Raw genomic sequence first — 17,713 nt, 5'->3', positions numbered from 1 at the left:
TCTTGAAAATAATAAGGCATGGTAAGGCACTTCAGAGTTTCATCAAAAAAATCTGGCCCTGAGCCACATCAGGAACATCTTTCCTACACCCCGTATTCATATCCAGAGAAAACAGTTGTCAATGAGGGGACAGCAGCAATGACAAGAAAGCAGGAAAGAGGTAAAAGCAGCAATGAAACAAAACCAACACAGCTGCTGTTGTTTCATAGTGATGGTGATCTATAGTATTGTGTCAAGGAATCATCACAGCATTGTGCAATAATGCCACACTTAATCTGTTGTAATGTAAAGTTGATACTTATATATATTTCTCAGAAACTAGAATGGACCCAATGACTCAGAGGATAATCAATTCTCACATCACATTTACATCATCACAAAATCTTAAAAGTAAAATATAGGTTTATATGTGAGCTACTAATAAATATAAATATTAGAACATGAATCTGTCGGTAATAAGAGACAGAGGAACACTGGGCTAGATTTTCAGTCCAGCATTGAGTGGCTTCTAGGTCCTGCATCAACAAAACTGACAACAAGAGAATCCAGGAATGGGAGAATGGAACCTTATGATGGAATGCAATTTGGAATTGCAATTAATAGCTATTATTAGGCTTGCCATTTTTTTGGTCCAATGGAGCAGCCAAGATATTGAGCAGATACCCAGCAGTTTCTTTGTCCAAGCAAGTGCCTAAATGTTCCTGTTCAGGTGACACTGATCAAGTGGCAGCAACTTGTGCCACTGCATGAGTAGCTCAGTTTGACTATTCCTTCTTATACATATTTTTCCATCAGTGGCTACAATGAATAATGGCTCCATGCCATGCTCTGAACAGCTGTGCACTAATATGCCCCAGATTGTTTGCTCTTCCCATTGTTAAATTTGAAAGTTTGATTCTGTCCCTTTCCAGATTGTTAATAAGCTCTTCAAGGAGCCTAACAGAAAATTATAGATGGTGCAGGTGGCAGGTTCCCCACTGTTGCCATCCCGGTAAAAAAATCCAACATTTCCCAGACATGTCAGAGACTGAAAATAATTGAAGTGTTAAATTTTCTATTCATGGACCTCACCCCATTGCCAAACAATATCAACCTCATAATGCCTGACAAAAAAAGATATCACAATTGGGTTAAAATTTATAAAATTTTTCCTCAAACAAGTTATGGTAAAATGCAAATTGTAATTTTGTTCAAATATTTTATGACTGTAAATACTGAATATAATAACACAAATAGAAAGCAAACAACACCACGATACTCAATGGATCACATTTTCCATGTAAACATCAGCTTTGTCTATTCACAAAATACTCCTTCATATTTGCAAAAGAACCATGGTGAAAATACACTGTCGTATTCTACGAGACACTGTAGGCCATGGGGAAGGCGAACGGAACTTTAACCAAATACACCCAACTGATGTAACTGACTGGATTGAGTAGCCACAGCTTTGGTACCCTATCCAAATTAATATCAGGTAGGATAGAAAATGGACTGTAGATCCCACCATGTCAGTTTCCTACGAGATGCACTAGGTTAAAATTCATCTCTTCATCATCTCCATAAAGTATTGTGTGGTATGAAATTTATGACTGATCAACTGTCATCTGTTTTGCAGTCCTGTTAAGGTTCAATTTTAACACTCTCTCAACCCCAGAATTAGTTAAGTTCCTTTTGGAGTTCAGTAGATCATAAAATAGTCTGTCATCAAGTTATTTGCTTTTCAACTGGTCATCCATTCTGACCCCCGCCAATATGTTTGCAGCCAAACCATAACTTCACAAACAAAACTATGCAAAACAACATAACAAACTTTGCAAATAAAAACTTGTTGCAATCTTGTGCAATCAATTTATCAATCTGCAGCCAGAAATAACAAATAGATGACCTTTTCCAACTTCCTCGTGAGCCACTCAACATCAGAGAATCCAGCCTTCAGCGGTTTTGAGCTTTTCCACCTTACATCAAGAAACAGCTGACTGTACTAAGTACAACAAAGTCTATGCATTCAGCATTATTTCGGTTGCAGTACTAAAACTAGAGCTAACGGTGTCCTTATCCAAGCTGTTCCAGTACGGTTACAACTCTGGCAACTAACCAGTAATGTGGAATATTGACTAGATATGCCCTGTCTACAAAATGCAGGACAAATCCCTGCCAATTATAGTCCTATAAGTGTCCTGCCAATCATTAGCAAAGTGAAGGTAGGAATCAACAACAATTGACTGAATAACATGCATCAATAACCTGCTCACCGATGCTCAGTTTGTGTTCACCTGGTGCACTTTGCCTCCAGACTTCATCAGAACCTTATCAACATAAACAAAGACGACCTTTGAGAAGTGATATTAAAGTGACTGCATTTATCATCGGGCAGCATTTGACTGCCCATAACTCCATGGAACTCAAGTAAAACTGAAGTCACTTGGTGGTCACTTAAAAAACTCTCTATTGGCTGGAGTTAAACCTGACATAGAGGAAAATGGTCATACGTGTTGGAAGGTAGTCACGTTATCACGAACACCATCAACCTCCCCCATCCCACACTCCCAGGACTGTCAGAATCCCTCAGGGCAATAATCTTGAGCCGTTTAATTTTTCCTTCATCACAAAATCAGAAGTTGGCCAGTTCACTGATAATTCTCACTATTCATATCTGAGTGCAGTTTCTCAGATAATGAATCAGTTCATACCTATTTGTACCATGGCCTAAACAACATTTGACTTGGGTTAATTGCCAGTAAAATTTCTATGTTCAGTTGTCAGGCAAAAATCATTTTCAATAAGATTATTTCTTTAACCACTTCTGTTTGCTATTCAATGCTATTACCATAGCAGCGTTCCTTCTATCAACATCCGAGGATTCACGACTGACCAGAAACTCCACTAAATCAGTCTTATAATTACTTAGCTAAGAAAGGAGCAAAGAGAGTACTCTGCAACAAGCAGCTTACCCCTGACTTGCCAAAGCCTCTCCACAGTAATAAAGTCATAGAGAATGGCTGTGATGGAATCTGCATGACTTGATAGATATGCATGTGGAAGAACAATTAATAACAATGAAGAATCCACAATAACACTCGACACTGGAGCCCCCAAGGGTGCATCCTCAGCCCCTCTACTGTACTCCCTGTACACCTATGACTGTGTTGCCATCTACAAGTTCACTGATGACACCACCGTAGTGGGACGGATATCTAACAACAATGAGTCAAAATACAGAAGGGAGATAGAGGGCTTGGTGACGTGGTGCAATGAAAACAATCCATCTCCTAATGTCGGCAAAACTAAAGAACTGATCATTGACTTCAGAAAGAAAGGAGGAGAACATGGCCCCATCTACATCAACGGAACTGCGGTTGAGGGTGAAGAGCAGCAAGTTCCTTGGGGTGACAATAATCGACAACCTATCCTGAACTTCCCACGTAAATGTGACAGTCAAGAAGGCACAACAATGCCTCTTCTTCTTCAAGCAGGTCAGGAAATTTGGAATGTCCCTCACCAACCTCTACAGATGCACCATTAAAAGCATACTGTCCGGGTGCATAACGGGCTGGGATGGCAACTGCTCTGCTCAGCAATGTAAGAAACTACAGAAGGTGGTGTGCACAGCCCAGACCATTACAGAAACCAACCTTCCATCCAAGGACTCTATTTACATAGCCCGCGACCATGGAAAGGAGGCCAACATCATCAAAGACCCATCGCACCCTGATAATGACCTCCTACAACCTATTCGATCAGGCAGAAAATACAGAAGCCTGAACACATGCACAAGCAAGTTCGGAAACAGCCCCTTTCTGGTTGTTATCAGACTGTTGAATGGACTCTAGCCTCAAATAATGTAACCTGCAATGTAACCTGTATGCCTCTAAGTCTTTTTGATCGGTACATCCTTTGCTTGATGTGATCTGCCTGTACCGCTCATAAACAAAGCTTTTCACTGTATTTCAGTACTCATGACAATAAAATCAAAATCAAATCAAGAAACTTGAACTGTCCAGGTTAATGTAGTTTTCATGATGTACACCATTCATTGGTCCAAATACATCATGCATTTCAATCAAAGCATCTTCAGCAGCTTGGGCCAAACCAACAACTTTTACCACTTTGAAGAATAAATAAGGGCAAGACTTGCAATAGCAACACTATCACAGCAAGTTCCTCTTCAAGTCACAGGCCATCCTGACTTGGATATATACCATTCCTTCATCAAAATGTGGCACTCACCACCATGCACTGCATGTGGACATCTTCATCAAACAGATGGCATTGCTTCAAGAGTACCAGCTGGTCAGGACATTGGCAAAGGGCAAGAAATTCAAACCATTGTCAAGTAATCATATCCCCAGAATGATGTGTCTAAAGAGAAGCGGTCCAAGTTCCCAACAGTGAAGGTGGTGAAATGCATATTAAAAGAAATCAATCGCCTGAAACAAAAAGGTTTTGGTAGATCATCCCAGCGACTGAAATCGATGTTAACCGGGTGAAAAATCCACCAAAACCACGTGGGGGGAGGTGTAATCGCCCTGTTAACGCCGATTTTAGCAAGTTTGAAATACACGCATTGCCTTCCAGCCAAATCGGCACCATGGCAACTTCAAAACAAAATGTCATAACAAACTTGAATGGAACTGGCTGCGGAGTTGAGCTTCAGTAAACAAAGCAGGGTGCCGCTAGAAAGAGGCTGCAGAGCAAGTAAAAAGTCAGGGCAGAATCCCTTACCAGTTTCCCCTGCTCCGGGCAGCTCGGTGGCCCAGCGGTCGCTGTGCGTCTCCAGCTGCTGCGGTCTCCTCTCCCCGAGGCCTCTGGAACCGAAAGCTTGCAGTGGTTCAGCGAGTATTCTGCTTTCCGAAATGTTTCTTGTCTCCATGTTAAACAGCAGTTCCTGTCTCCCCTGCGCTCACACAGCGAGTGAAGTGAGTTTTGCAAACGGAACACTTTATAATATAAAGTCTTACTAGTACGTGGCTGGAGATTAATTTTGCATGTTATGTGCTCTTAGTGAGGTGCATCACCTGAACACCTGTTCCCTCCCACAATGAGCTGAGTAGCTGACGAATTCCAGTAACTGTCAAGTGAACAGACAGCTCTTTTCACCTTACAGGTACGGTCAGTGTGCACATCCGCGCTAAGTCAATGGGCCTCGTGTACGCCTTGTTTGTTGAATAGAGTGGAATTTTCTACTTTTCGGAGTGTTTGGCACCGAAAGAATTGAGGTTGGAACATCTGGAATTGAGCAGTTTATTACTTAATAATTACTAATTTTCAAGATGAAGTGTTAAGAGCTCACTCCAAGAATGCCAGATATAGTTTGTGTGAAAGTCTCGTTCACGGCATTTTTTAAACGAAACTTTCGTGTGGCAAATTTAACTGATTTAGTTCTATTCTTCATTCGTAATAATTACCCTGAGGTAAGAATTACTTCACCCGGGTTTTTTTAATACCAGTATAAAAGTTTATAACTGCAATTTCTTATTAAAATGCGCTAAAATAAACCCAACCAATAGGCTGTATATGAGTGGTAGATTTTCTATTTTCTTTTTGTCTGTCCTTCCCAGATCATTTGATGTTGTGCAGCGATGTGACAATTTAATGATCAGTTTTTGCTGTTCCGTGTACTTATCCTTCAGCATTTTTGAACTGCATATTACTTTCGAGAAGTACAACCAACGAGGAATGAAAGTAACGTTCACATTAGTTTAACATATTATAATACTGTAGTACTCTCACTATAGTCTAAGAGAACAGTCTTACATACTAATCAGTATAAAACCACGGCAACGTTTGATACATATCAGTGTACATGCGTCACTGACGAATTTTGCAGCTTGTGACGTTTCCCTGCCTTTTGTACCTAAAAATAGCAATAAAACGAAAATGCCATAACAAAAGTGTAAAGGAGAACAACATCAGTTAAAAGGATAAGCCTTCTTATTTAGGCTGCTACAGTGAATCCAAAAATATCTTCATGTTCTTGAACACAAACAAGCCATGTACAAAATTTAACCACGCAACCTCAAATTTGAAAGTCGTGTTCAGGAAGGTATAAAAGAAAAACGATGATGAATTCAACATATTTTAATTAAATATATATAAAACCATTTCACTCTTCCTTGGCACTTGTTGCAATAAATGCAACATCAGATCGATATCAGTTGCTTTTCGTTAATTAATTTCATTCAAATTAATTGCATTGACATTAAACCATAGAACTGTACAACAGCGAAGGTTTTGTTTCATTTTAGAGTCATTGTTGAACACTTGTACAAATAGTCTGTTCATTTTATTATAAATAATCCTAGAAGGGCGCAGCATCTACGAACTGCAAAAACATCTTTGTTTTCAAGGTCTACCATGACGGTGGGGAAAGGCGGTATTACTCTGAGCAATATCCCTTCACAATGGGCTCTTCAAATTCTGATCTTCATTGATTGAATCAAGGTTTCAATGAAACCAACACCTCATTGAAATACATCCCATAAACATCTATGTGAAATAAATTCCCACAACAGCACAAGAGAAATATTTATGAATAAACACACTTCTATGAAATAAAAATTAAATACTGACAGTCTATCAGCCGTACACAATTTTAAACAAAATAAACTTTGTTCGTGTATCAACATTTTTTTTTACAGAGGGCCGTACCTTATCTTATGGTTTAAACGATAAGAGTTCAGTACGGTAAGAATGTAGAATACATAATTTATATCTTTTTGATCTAAAACAAATGGACATCTAGGTAGAATAGTTATAATTATCCATTACTTATGTTACTGGAAGAAGAAAATAGTACACATGAAAATCTAAAATGAGAACCGTTAAAACTATTTTTTCCTCTCCACACTTGTAAAAGCAATGGTTTGTTCCATCTAACATAAACCAAGTGCAATTCTGACTCAAAGGACATAAGCATCATTGAAAATAGTATAAATATACATGCAAGTGTAATTCTTCGTATTTCATTTGATTGTTCACTCTTGACTCTCATAAACGGTTCATGGCAGATTAGCGATCCATTTTCCATCTCTGAATAATTATTCCAGTGGTTTATGGGAAGCAAAAGCATACGTCAGGAATTTCCATTATGCTATAGGAGACCAGCCCCCGGGTGTATCAAGTAAAGTTGTGCTAAAATGGATTTGCAGAAAGCTCACTTCTGAACTTTTCCCAGCTGCGAGTCCTTCCTCCTTCGGAGGCTTTTGTTTCGAAAGATCTGTGTATTTGGAATCACTGTTCAGATCACAGGCCTAGTGCTGCAGCGTGTTTTTTCGCTTTAAGTCTCAAGTCTGCAATGCTGGAGTTTTTACTGGTGGTTTTGGCTGCTGCTGCCGCTGCCACCACCGTGGCGGATTCTGCCAAGGTGGCAAGGGGCAAACCAAAGGGCGGTGGAGGGAACATCATATAGGGCGCATGTGCAGCCAGGTGCGGGTGGAGGTGGTGGTGCGCATGCGCCACGCTGTCCAACTGCAGCTGCGCCTGGACCTGAAAGGACAAGGGAGTCATGTTGCAGTGATTCTCCTAAAACAGAATAAGGAGAGAACATTGTTACAAAGATACCCTGTCGTCAAAAAAAAAGACAGTGGTAATAAATATTAAAAAGCGAGAACGTTATTGAATGGTGTTGGTGCATTGATCAATAGAGAAGGAAATAAAAGGGTTAAGCAGAGTTTGTCCAGTGCCTGCTCTCCAATGCTGCATCCAGCAAGCTGGGGGCACCACTACAAATATTGTACATATATCCAAGACTGTCTGGTTACTGGACTCTTATTTCTTCCAACGCGTGAAACCACAAAGAGTAATACAAGAGTTTTAAACCATTGCTTCTGAGGGACTGAAAAGGACAGTGAAAGTGGTTCATTGAATACGGCATTTCCCCCGCAATTGGCGGTTCTCCCACTTGAACACAGTCATCGAACGGACAATATAGTGGGGTCGCAGGCTGTGGAAAACAGATTGCCTTACCAATATACAGCAGTTAGACTCCATTGTTTCCAAGAATGGTGAACACTTTGGCTCCCAAGTGATAAAGACGCCAGTCAGCCAAAGCACATTCCCTGGAAAGCAACAAATTGTGTACTCCAGGGCGCGTCACCATGCAGACAGCTCTAACCAAAAATGGAGCAGAGTCCACAAAGTATGAAAGTGCCACTTGAAACAACACTTTGCCCTGCCACACCATGACGAAAAAAAAATGTGGAAGTTCGCTGAAGTCAGTAAAGTATTTGAAAAGCATTTAGAAATCTCGATTTTAAAAGGGGTTGGAGAGGAAAGAGAGACAACACCGGAATTTAGATTTTCGTTGCAGTGTTCCTTACGTTGTTGAGAAACAAAAAATGCCTGGCATTTCGACCACTTTAGGGGCGTCTCCCCACCCGCGTCCCCACGTCCCCTCCCCTCCCTGCGCGGCCGGTCCATTTCACTTTCTCCCAACTCGTGCAATGGATAGCTGAGGGAATTAAAATTTGTTGAGTAATCACTTCACAAGACCTTAAGGGATGAGAGAATAACATTCTTAATTCAACCAGCAAAATATCGAGGGAAGATAACACAATGAACAAAAAGAAAGTTGACAAAGTTTCAAGACATAGTCTGTCATAATCTGTGACTGTTGAGGAAGATCATTCAAAAGAGATGTAAATCAATATTCAGAATCAGCGTTGAACTAATGAACATGAAATCAACATTAGCCAGGCTAAGTGGATAAGTGAACTATGTGATCTTGAGCCATATGAAGTAGAAATCTCCCAAATCATATAAATGTCAGGTAGGGATGTTACGTCTGGATTTACTTCCGATTTGCATCAAGTAAAATGCATGCTGCTTGAAAGCGCACGTGTTGACTTACGGCTACGCTGTAAAGTCAAGGTAACCTGCAAAAACAGGTGCAGGTTCAAACGTGTAGAAATCACCTGGTCGAAATCTCCCGGGGTTGCCAGCGTAGGTGAAAGCCTGTTAACATTTCTGCCACCTTATTTAATAGAAGGCTAAAAGTTGTGCATGAAAATAAACAGGTTGATGCCTTTTGGGAGATTAACTATGTTAATATGGTGATATTGATGCACTGCAGAAATTCACTAAAGCTCTTTGGACAGCACATTCCCAACACGTCACCACTTCCATCTCGAAGGACGAGGACAACAAGTACGTGGGAACAACCCCTGCAAGTCCCCCTCCAAGCCACTCACTACTCCGACTTGGAGATACACATTTCCTCACGTGTCGCTGGGTCAAAATCCTGGAATTGCCTCACTGAGGGCGTTGTGGGTCTACCTACACCAAATGGATTCCAGGAGTTCAAGACGACAGCTCACCACCGCCGTCTCAACGGCAAACAGGGATTGGGCAATACGTTCTGGCATAGCCAGCGATGTGAACATCCTATGAATGAATTTAAAACTCAAATTGTCAATGAAGGATACAAAGTAACACAGAAGTCGTATGTAAAATATACAGTTAGATGTTTGCAAATGATTAAAATTCCGTTTCAATTGGTCAAGCATTTGAAAGTCGACACAAAGGGCAATTCTAAAGTGTAATGTTGTTCAAATCTAAATCATGGACGAAAATGCATACGCAAAAACAGGTTGTTCTGCGATAATGGGAGTCCCTGGAGCAGGATGGTAATCTCATAAGTAAGGAATACAGCAGTTGCTCGACGATTGGTGAAGAGTTCAGACATTTAAAAACACTTCGTACTACACTAAGCATGTATCAGTATTAGCAGCTTTTACTGATAAAATGGCAGAACACGCCATATAACACGGACAGTTAGGCGATAATCAAATACAACTCATGGAAAATGGCGACTGAACCGAAAAAAAATCCCCGAACAGATCGGAAAACCTCATTGGTTTAGCTCCCTCTCAATGGTCATTTAATACATGTTAATTTTGGGGCCGACGTGCAAGGACAGGTATTGATACCATGTATACATTATCAATATCGTGTTAGCGATAGTATGAACAGAACTGCTTAGAATAAGGAAGATGATAGCTTTAAATAATTAGTCAAATTTTATTTCCAAAACAAGTTTCGTTAAAGCAGCGTTAAAAGATCGTGCATCTTCCCCAACGGAGATTGTACGCAATAAACTTTGATGGATTTATACTTGCCTGTTGAAATGGCATTCTCAAGGCTCCCACATTAACGTATGGTGCCACTCGACAAGCTTCTAACTGACTGGTGGTACCAATGAGTACACCTGCAGTAGAAAAAGCAAGTTCAAATGTAAGGAAAAGTTCTTGCGTCACGGTCTGGAGCCACTAATCTTAATTAATTTTTGTGACTTCGGATACAACGACATTATACTGATGGAAAACATCATAATTCTGCTCAAAGTCCTGCTACACAGTGTATGCATAATCAACGAATGAGTGAATAAATGACTAGTGTTTACTATTTTTGTTCCACTATCCAATTCCACTCCCCCACCCCAATCCCTTTCCATATCCCGTCCCTTCGCCCCCAAATCCAGACTAAAGTTTGACTCTTTTATTGTTGGCTTATAACCTTGGTGGAAGACATAGCACGTTTAAATTTTACATCAGTGCATTAAACTGCATGTGGATTGCTATTAATAACGTTACCACGCCAGATCTGTAAATTAACAAGCATACCTTTATGAAGTTGATTCTCTTGTTTTCGACATTTTGCTCTTCTGTTCTGAAACCATACCTATAGGGCAAAAACGAAGAAATTTAGTGGCAATGATTGGCAGTTGCATCTCAGATGTACGAGTTGGACTGTTCAAACTGACAACTATGCGATGCAATATCCCGTCGGACTTATTAATTATTAATGTGATTGACCTCGTTTATTTTAATTATCCGACCCTTGTATGCACGATGCATGGCAGCCTCTTCGGAAAGAAACAATGGTGCAAACGACCGAAAATATGCATAATCTTGTTTTTTCTTGCTTTTTCCTGGTTCATGAGAAATTTGTTTTATGTCCCGTTTCATTTCTAATGTAGGTTGTCATCCCAGAAGAACTAGATACACTTTGATACCCAATATTACAGCGATAATGGCCCTGACATTTGAGAATGAGCTCCGTCCAATAAGATTCAGCTCATTAGCAAACTAAAATAAAAGTACTGTGTCTGTAAGCAAAATAAAAATGTTGTCCTGATACTAAAGGATATCGATACCTGGTAATTAGCATTATTCAAGGTTAATATATCTATCTATATATAATCGAATGTTTATTCCTTTGTTGATTTTTGCAAGGCAATATTATGCTCACAAGGACACAGATTAAAACCCATACAATAAATACCACATTAATATGTTAAGCTGCTTTGCAATTCTCAAATGAAAGTCTGGTGTTAAATTATGCATGTACGATTTCAAATCCTTTCTATCTGCAAGTACCATCACATGAAGAAGTTTTCCAGAATCATACTCTAGCAGAAAAAAAAACTTTGATGCGTTTTGGAACTGGGATACCAAATTTACTTTCGATCAAATTGAACTTCGTTTTTCATCTTCAAATCACAATGCACTGTTTTGTTACCAAACAGATTATTTGTTTAATATACCGTTCAATTAAAAAAAACGAGTATAATTTAACGTCTATGAAAAATACTCAATCTTATGAAAACCTTTGATCTATTGTATTCCAGTGATTCTTAATACAATATTTTATTGACGTGACAAAATGGCAAATAAAATCATACCGTGGGTACTAAAATGACCTTACAAAGCAGTTAAATGTAGCTCTGATTGTCTCTCCAATGATTACTGTATCAACATCCTATCTCCATAAGATGTTTTCAGATTTTCAACACGCACATTTGGGAATAGGTTTTGTTAACATCAGAGAACCAATCAGGATTGCATTTAAAAGCGCACAGATTGTCAGCAAGATATAGTTCATCTTGGCAATGTATAAACCATTACTTTACACCACTATGTAGAATTGTTTTCGACAATTGGAATTGGTAACAGAGAAAGTTGTTGAAGACGAATTATTGCAATGCTACAATAGTTATGGTGCATTTTGAAATAATATTGTTTGAAATATGTAGTTTTCAATGCTGAATGTATAATAAATATTAAAGACAGGAAGACTTTGTATAGAAACTAATACACATCAATATAGCATTCCATATAACAAAAAACTCAGTTCAAATATTCGTCACAAAGACTGCTTAGGATTTGTATTACTACACGGTGAAGTTTGTCCTCGCCTTTCCGATGCGATAATGCAAAGTCATCCATGCTGAGCACAAGTCAAACAGGAATTTGAAGAAAAAAATGTAATCTTATTGTGTACAGAGAAACCATAAAGAATACGCAAAGCGATCACAAAAATAAGTATCTCACACCCCTCTCTCTCCACCCCCTCTACCCCCCACCCCCACGGTTCTTGACGCAGCAACCTTTTTCTTTTGCAGGTCTGTTTGATGGTTTTGAACGCTGGTCGATTTGTTCAGGTCAAGTTGCTGCTAAGTTTACCTCGTTATCGTATTACAAGCTGGAAACCCCCCTAAGAATACTATACAGCTTGATGCAGATGGTACTGTAACAGAGGGCGCATGCTAGCAATTTCCCAATAGCAGCTGCAGCTGCCGCTGGCCTATCAACCACAACTTCTCCGAAACTTCCAGTAAATTAATTATCACTTCTTACGGCACAAACCTATTTAATTCATCACAGCGGTATACAGTTTCAACATCTGAAGGATTATTTACGTAAACATAAATCATTTTATTCGTAGGCTGAACCTGTTGTGTAGATGTTTTAATTTGTTTCCTTTGCACTTATACTTGATTATATACAGAACTGAATTACTTCTAACAGAAGTACAACTAAGGAAGGGTCTAGGCCCGAAACGTCAGCCTTCCTGCTCCTCTGATGCTGTTTGGCCTGCTGTGTTCATCCAGCTCTACACCTTGTTATCTGCAACCCAATACGTTAGCTTAAAAATAAATAATAAGATCACCCAGTAAATCAAAACGTTATGCTATTTATTTTTGCTATATTCTAATGTACCAGATGCTTGTATCATAATGTATATTTGCCTTACTTGCACTCTGGCTTCTGAGAGCCCCAGCCTCTGACTCAGCTCTTCTCTCATAAATGCATCCGGATAATGGGTTTCATCGAACAATCTTTCCAGCTCGTTTAGCTGCTCCAGTGTGAAGTTAGTCCGACTTCGCCGTTGTTTAATTTTTGTCTGCGCTTCTTCTTCCACTGGTTTGGCGTCTTCTTTTCTGTCTTTAATATCAACGCTTCCTATAAATGACCATCAAACGCTCTAATTACACAAACGTTTAAGGTCCAGATATCGGCAAGAATGTCTTGGACCGAGCATATAAAAAGTTACCAGGTAAATGAAATTAAAAACAAGTTGCCTCCATTGTAATTACGTTACAACGTTAATTTTAAACGTAGACTAACTTCTGCCTTTTCCAGTGCACTTTTTGCTGAATTATATACAGCTTTTACTGTCTCCACATGTCAATGTTTAATCCTTAAAAGAAAGCTCATCATTCAGTTGTTTTTGAAGTGTTTTGTCCCAGGCGACTGATCATTGTTCAAGTTAATCTTTTGCTTTCATAATTTCCTTCTAATAGTATACATTAACCTAATAATAAACTTCGATGCTCACAGCGTCGGCCACATTATCCTTAATATAACAATAGACAGCACCTTTGAGTATTACAGATGTATTTATCGCTGATTGAAATAACTTGATGCAGTCCATTTGTTATTTTCTTTAAACAAATTTAGATATTCTAAATGCATTGTTAGAAATTTACTTTACAGCTTCTTTAGCTTGCTCACTCCCGTAATTTGTCAACAAGAGTCAAAAGCTACAAATTGCGGTAGTTTGTGACAAAGGACCAATTTTGAACAGCTGAACTGCTATGTTTACAAATTATGTTGCAGAATTTGTTACATTCAAGCTGAACAAACATTGCGAGGTTTAGGTTTGATCGTGTGTTTTTGTTTTACGAAGTGCATAAACAGTGCCCCAATACGCAGCGAGTTCAAGTTCGAATACTTTGGTACAACACATAGATTAACCAGGTTACATAGTATTCAGAGCCTATTTTGGACGTCGCATTTTCAGCCAGGACACTTTGTATTAGAGCGATCTTTGTTCGGGTTTCTGAGGTGTTCGCATTTTTCAGAGAACTAAAAATACAACGCTCACGTTAAGTCTCCACATAAGGTACTGTACAGTGACATAAGCATTAATGCGCTTTGTTGCCTGAAGCTCCGGAAACTTGCTCACCGGTGCCATTATCATGATTATTGTTTGAATGAATAGTACGCTTTTTTAAGTGGGCCAACATCTGTCAACTACAAGTGCACATTAAAACAGTGATGAGAAATAAACTGTGCCATACATTACGGATAACGTTAAAGTGCAAAAACATTACACCTCGCACGGGAAAGCAATCACCATTTTTTGTTGTTGCTTCAAAGTATTGAGAAGTCAGATAAAAGGAGAAAAAAAAACGAGCAAAATTGTTGTTTGAAAACATTGTCTGTACCTAAAATGTAATGACATTGATTGTATTAAGGAGAGCTGATTCGTTTTATTTAACCATGAGAATCTCATTTATTATCGTAAATTAATTTACTGAAGAAAATAACGCAAAATGATTAATGAAGTGGATGTATTTAGGGAGCTTAGTGAGCACTGTATTTACATCGCTGTAATAGCGTTCGGCAGTAAGTTTAGCATCCACAAATTGACAATATTCTGTGATGTGCAATATAGTCTACATAAATACTATGATGGTAACGATTGTTTAATAAGTCCCCTTCGAAATGGCGGCCTATATAAAGTGACAGGATTTGTTTATTATATCATTTCTGGAGGATGATTTGGCATTGTATTCCTATTTCAGCAACTGGGTTGGGGGGGGGGGGGGGGGGGGAAACTTAGTTGTACAGCATGGACTCTAAACATATGAACAAGATCAGTGCCGTCATTGTCATCTACCTATCGGTAAACGTCTATTAAAAAAAAATGCATTGCAACTGGCGTTAAAATGTTTCTTTGCTAAACCACAACCGTGATGTTATTTTCGGTATAACCAAATCAAATCTGTTTAAAACCGATGTTAAGCAGAATTACACATCCTTTAAAAACAGAAACCAGAAGAAGCCATTAAGTTTTTCGCAATAATTGATATTTGATTGACCTGCATGCGTCACCGAATCTTTCTGTAAACACGCTGTTCTCTGGGTATTATCGCGGACACATTGCTTATCAAATACAACTTCCACTCTGTTTTATTTAAATCATTGATTGTAGCGTAATTAAACACCAATCGTATGTAGTTACTATGATTTACTGTACTTGAGTTGTAAAAAGAACCACTGACTTTTAAATGAGTCCGTTAACAACGCTCTGTAATTTGCTCATATTCTTTGAATTTAAGAACAAGGTTCATATCGTGGAAAATAATAAGTAAGTCCACATATTGACATCGCACCGCGCGGGCCATCTAAAGACACTCTAACTACTGCGTGTACAAGTATGAGACTTGATTTACCCGGATCGGTCAGTTTCGGTGTACCGCTGTCTCGCGGTCTTTCTGGCCCGATCTCTGGCTCACTGCTCGGGGATCGAGACGCCCCACGCTGTGCGCTGATCATTTCATCCCGGCTGCCTTCACTCAGACTCGGCTCTCGAGCTCGGACAGGCCCGCTCTCCAGAACTTCTCGATACGTGATCCCATCCTTCTTTTCTTTCACCTTCTGATCAAAAGACTTCGAAACAAAAGCTGTAAGTTCTTCCATAGCTGTTCAGAGGAATATGTCCTTGTCTGTTCTTATTCTCTCCAATACATCAACCGTGCAATGTTTATCTGTGGTACGTCGTCTTGGAGTTGAAATGCAAACCTGATCTTCCAGAATTCGGTTGCTCGGAGATGCAGATCTAGTACTGATGTGCTATTGAAGTCGGACTATTTATACTTTGCAATGCTTGCCCAGCTGCGCCCTTGTACTCAGCAATTACCTCCCCTTGTAGTCTTGATGTGTCCCCACTCCTGGAACACAGTTATCATCAGCCCCTGGGCTGCAACTCATACCTAGCGGCTGCTATTGGCCATTAATCCACCACTGACAAGCATTCGTAATTAATTTAATTAGCGAGTATTACTGCTATTGTTATTACTTAGCTAAACACGGGGGAGCTGGGATGGCACCGGGGTGGGGCCAAGAGGAATGACACATCGGAGAGCGCGGTGACTGGATCGTCCCTAAAGCCGGCGACATTACAACACCAAAGCACGCTAAAATCAGGTAAACTTTTGATTTGCTTATGGTAAATCAACATGTTATTTACAGCTTACACAATGGTTAACAACAGATGTTTACACAATACAAGCACACTTATGGAACACTTTCAAAAATGCATATATAATACTTGATAATCTGTTCATCGTTTTGTCCTGAATCGTGTCAGGTTTACGTTAAATGCTTCGTAGTCATTTTCATCGCTAATTTAAATTAAATGAATACTTACATGCTAAATAATACAAATGTGGTCACGTTTCTTTATTGTTGCTGGAAACGGAAATGGACAAAAAAGTAAATGCATCACTTCAGTCGCTGTTTTCTTGAAGGTATTTTAAATCATCAGTTGGCAGGTATCGCACCTGATAACGTGGGGAAGAAGCGTGTGGAAACATTTTTTGATGTAGAATTTTTGCGAAAAGGGTACACATTATACAGACATCCACTGGCCTGTGCAACGTGTGAGGAGATGTTTTGTGTGTTGTATATAGTGTCTATACTTTCCGCTACTTCACAGAAAGTACAAAATTGATCATGCAAAAAGGAAGGTTAAGAGCCGAGCTTTATCTTTGTCCAATACCTTCTCTTTGTGCACAATTTGAAACGTTAGATATTTTTGAAGTATTGAAGAATAAGTCGCTGGCTCTAACACTTGTAAAGATAGTTTATGCAGCTTTTTTTCCGCTTAAATACCGACAATCCCATGCGTAGGTGATTGAACCTTAAGTAATTTAGCTTGCAGTATCATAGTTTTCAAATACTTCATGACGGTTGGAAGATGAACAATGTGCACTATTGATCCAACAAGTTACCTATTTACGTTGTATCTCAATTGGATCGATTACCTGCAATTCTGTCACATTCTTCATCAACTTAATATTTGTAAATAACAAACCTCGACCCTTTGTAGAAAATGCATCGAATTATTGCAAAGATGACACTAGATCCTAGTTGTAAACATAACTGTGCTATATCTCTTCAGATGCATTTTCTGATTGTTTGGGACTGATATTTTGTTGAACGTTGCAATAAGATAGCATTTATTTAAACATATTCCGTGTTACTCATTCTGAAAAGGCCGATATGTTAATTTTTGCCTGTAATTTTAATTAATAAGAAACAAGACCAGAGGGAACGGGCGATCATCGTCTTAACACTGATGTGGAGATCAAATGTTTTAATGCCCTATGCCTAAAAAAACAAGTTCACAAATTTGTTTGACTAAAAAAAACGATGCAATTTCTATTCGGTAATGTTTACATAAATCCTGCAATTCTGGATAGTTTGAAAGAAATCAAAGTTTACAACTAGTTGAACTGTCAACTGACGAATACAATCTTATGGATGAATAAAGCAAATAACTGAAGATGGTGAAAATCTGAAACAAAAACAGGAATTTCTAGGGAATTCAGCAAGTCTGGCAGCATCGGAAGACGGAGAAA

The 17,713-nt window shown here is 39.1% G+C and overlaps 1 protein-coding gene across 1 annotated transcript; it reads right to left on the bottom strand.

The window, feature by feature from the left end:
• Positions 1-6,167: 6,167 nt before the first annotated feature.
• On the bottom strand, positions 6,168-16,109 carry shox2 (short stature homeobox 2). The gene is made up of 5 exons (XM_020523541.2): positions 15,524-16,109; positions 13,036-13,244; positions 10,623-10,680; positions 10,119-10,207; positions 6,168-7,524 (listed from the first exon to the last, which is right to left on the bottom strand). The coding sequence occupies exons 1-5, from the start codon at positions 15,768-15,770 to the stop codon at positions 7,246-7,248; spliced, it is 882 nt and encodes a 293-aa protein (XP_020379130.1). The 5' UTR covers positions 15,771-16,109; the 3' UTR covers positions 6,168-7,245.
• Positions 16,110-17,713: the final 1,604 nt, after the last annotated feature.

The sequence above is a fragment of the Rhincodon typus genome, chromosome 13 (assembly GCF_021869965.1).
Source record: "Rhincodon typus isolate 14 chromosome 13, sRhiTyp1.1, whole genome shotgun sequence".
Taxonomy (NCBI): Eukaryota; Metazoa; Chordata; class Chondrichthyes; order Orectolobiformes; family Rhincodontidae; genus Rhincodon; species Rhincodon typus.
This window is presented reverse-complemented; position numbering and strand designations above follow the sequence as displayed.

Excerpts from the sequence above, each read along its gene's own strand:
- shox2 (XM_020523541.2), bottom strand. The coding sequence starts at position 15,770 with ATGGAAGAACTTACAGCTTTTGTTTCGAAGTCTTTTGATCAGAAGGTG. Across the intron at positions 10,681-13,035 it reads TCTCAGAAGCCAGAGTGCAA|GTATGGTTTCAGAACAGAAG; the intron begins GTAAGGCAAATA and ends TTTGCCCTATAG. Across the intron at positions 7,525-10,118 it reads TGAGAATGCCATTTCAACAG|GAGAATCACTGCAACATGAC; the intron begins GCAAGTATAAAT and ends ATTCTGTTTTAG.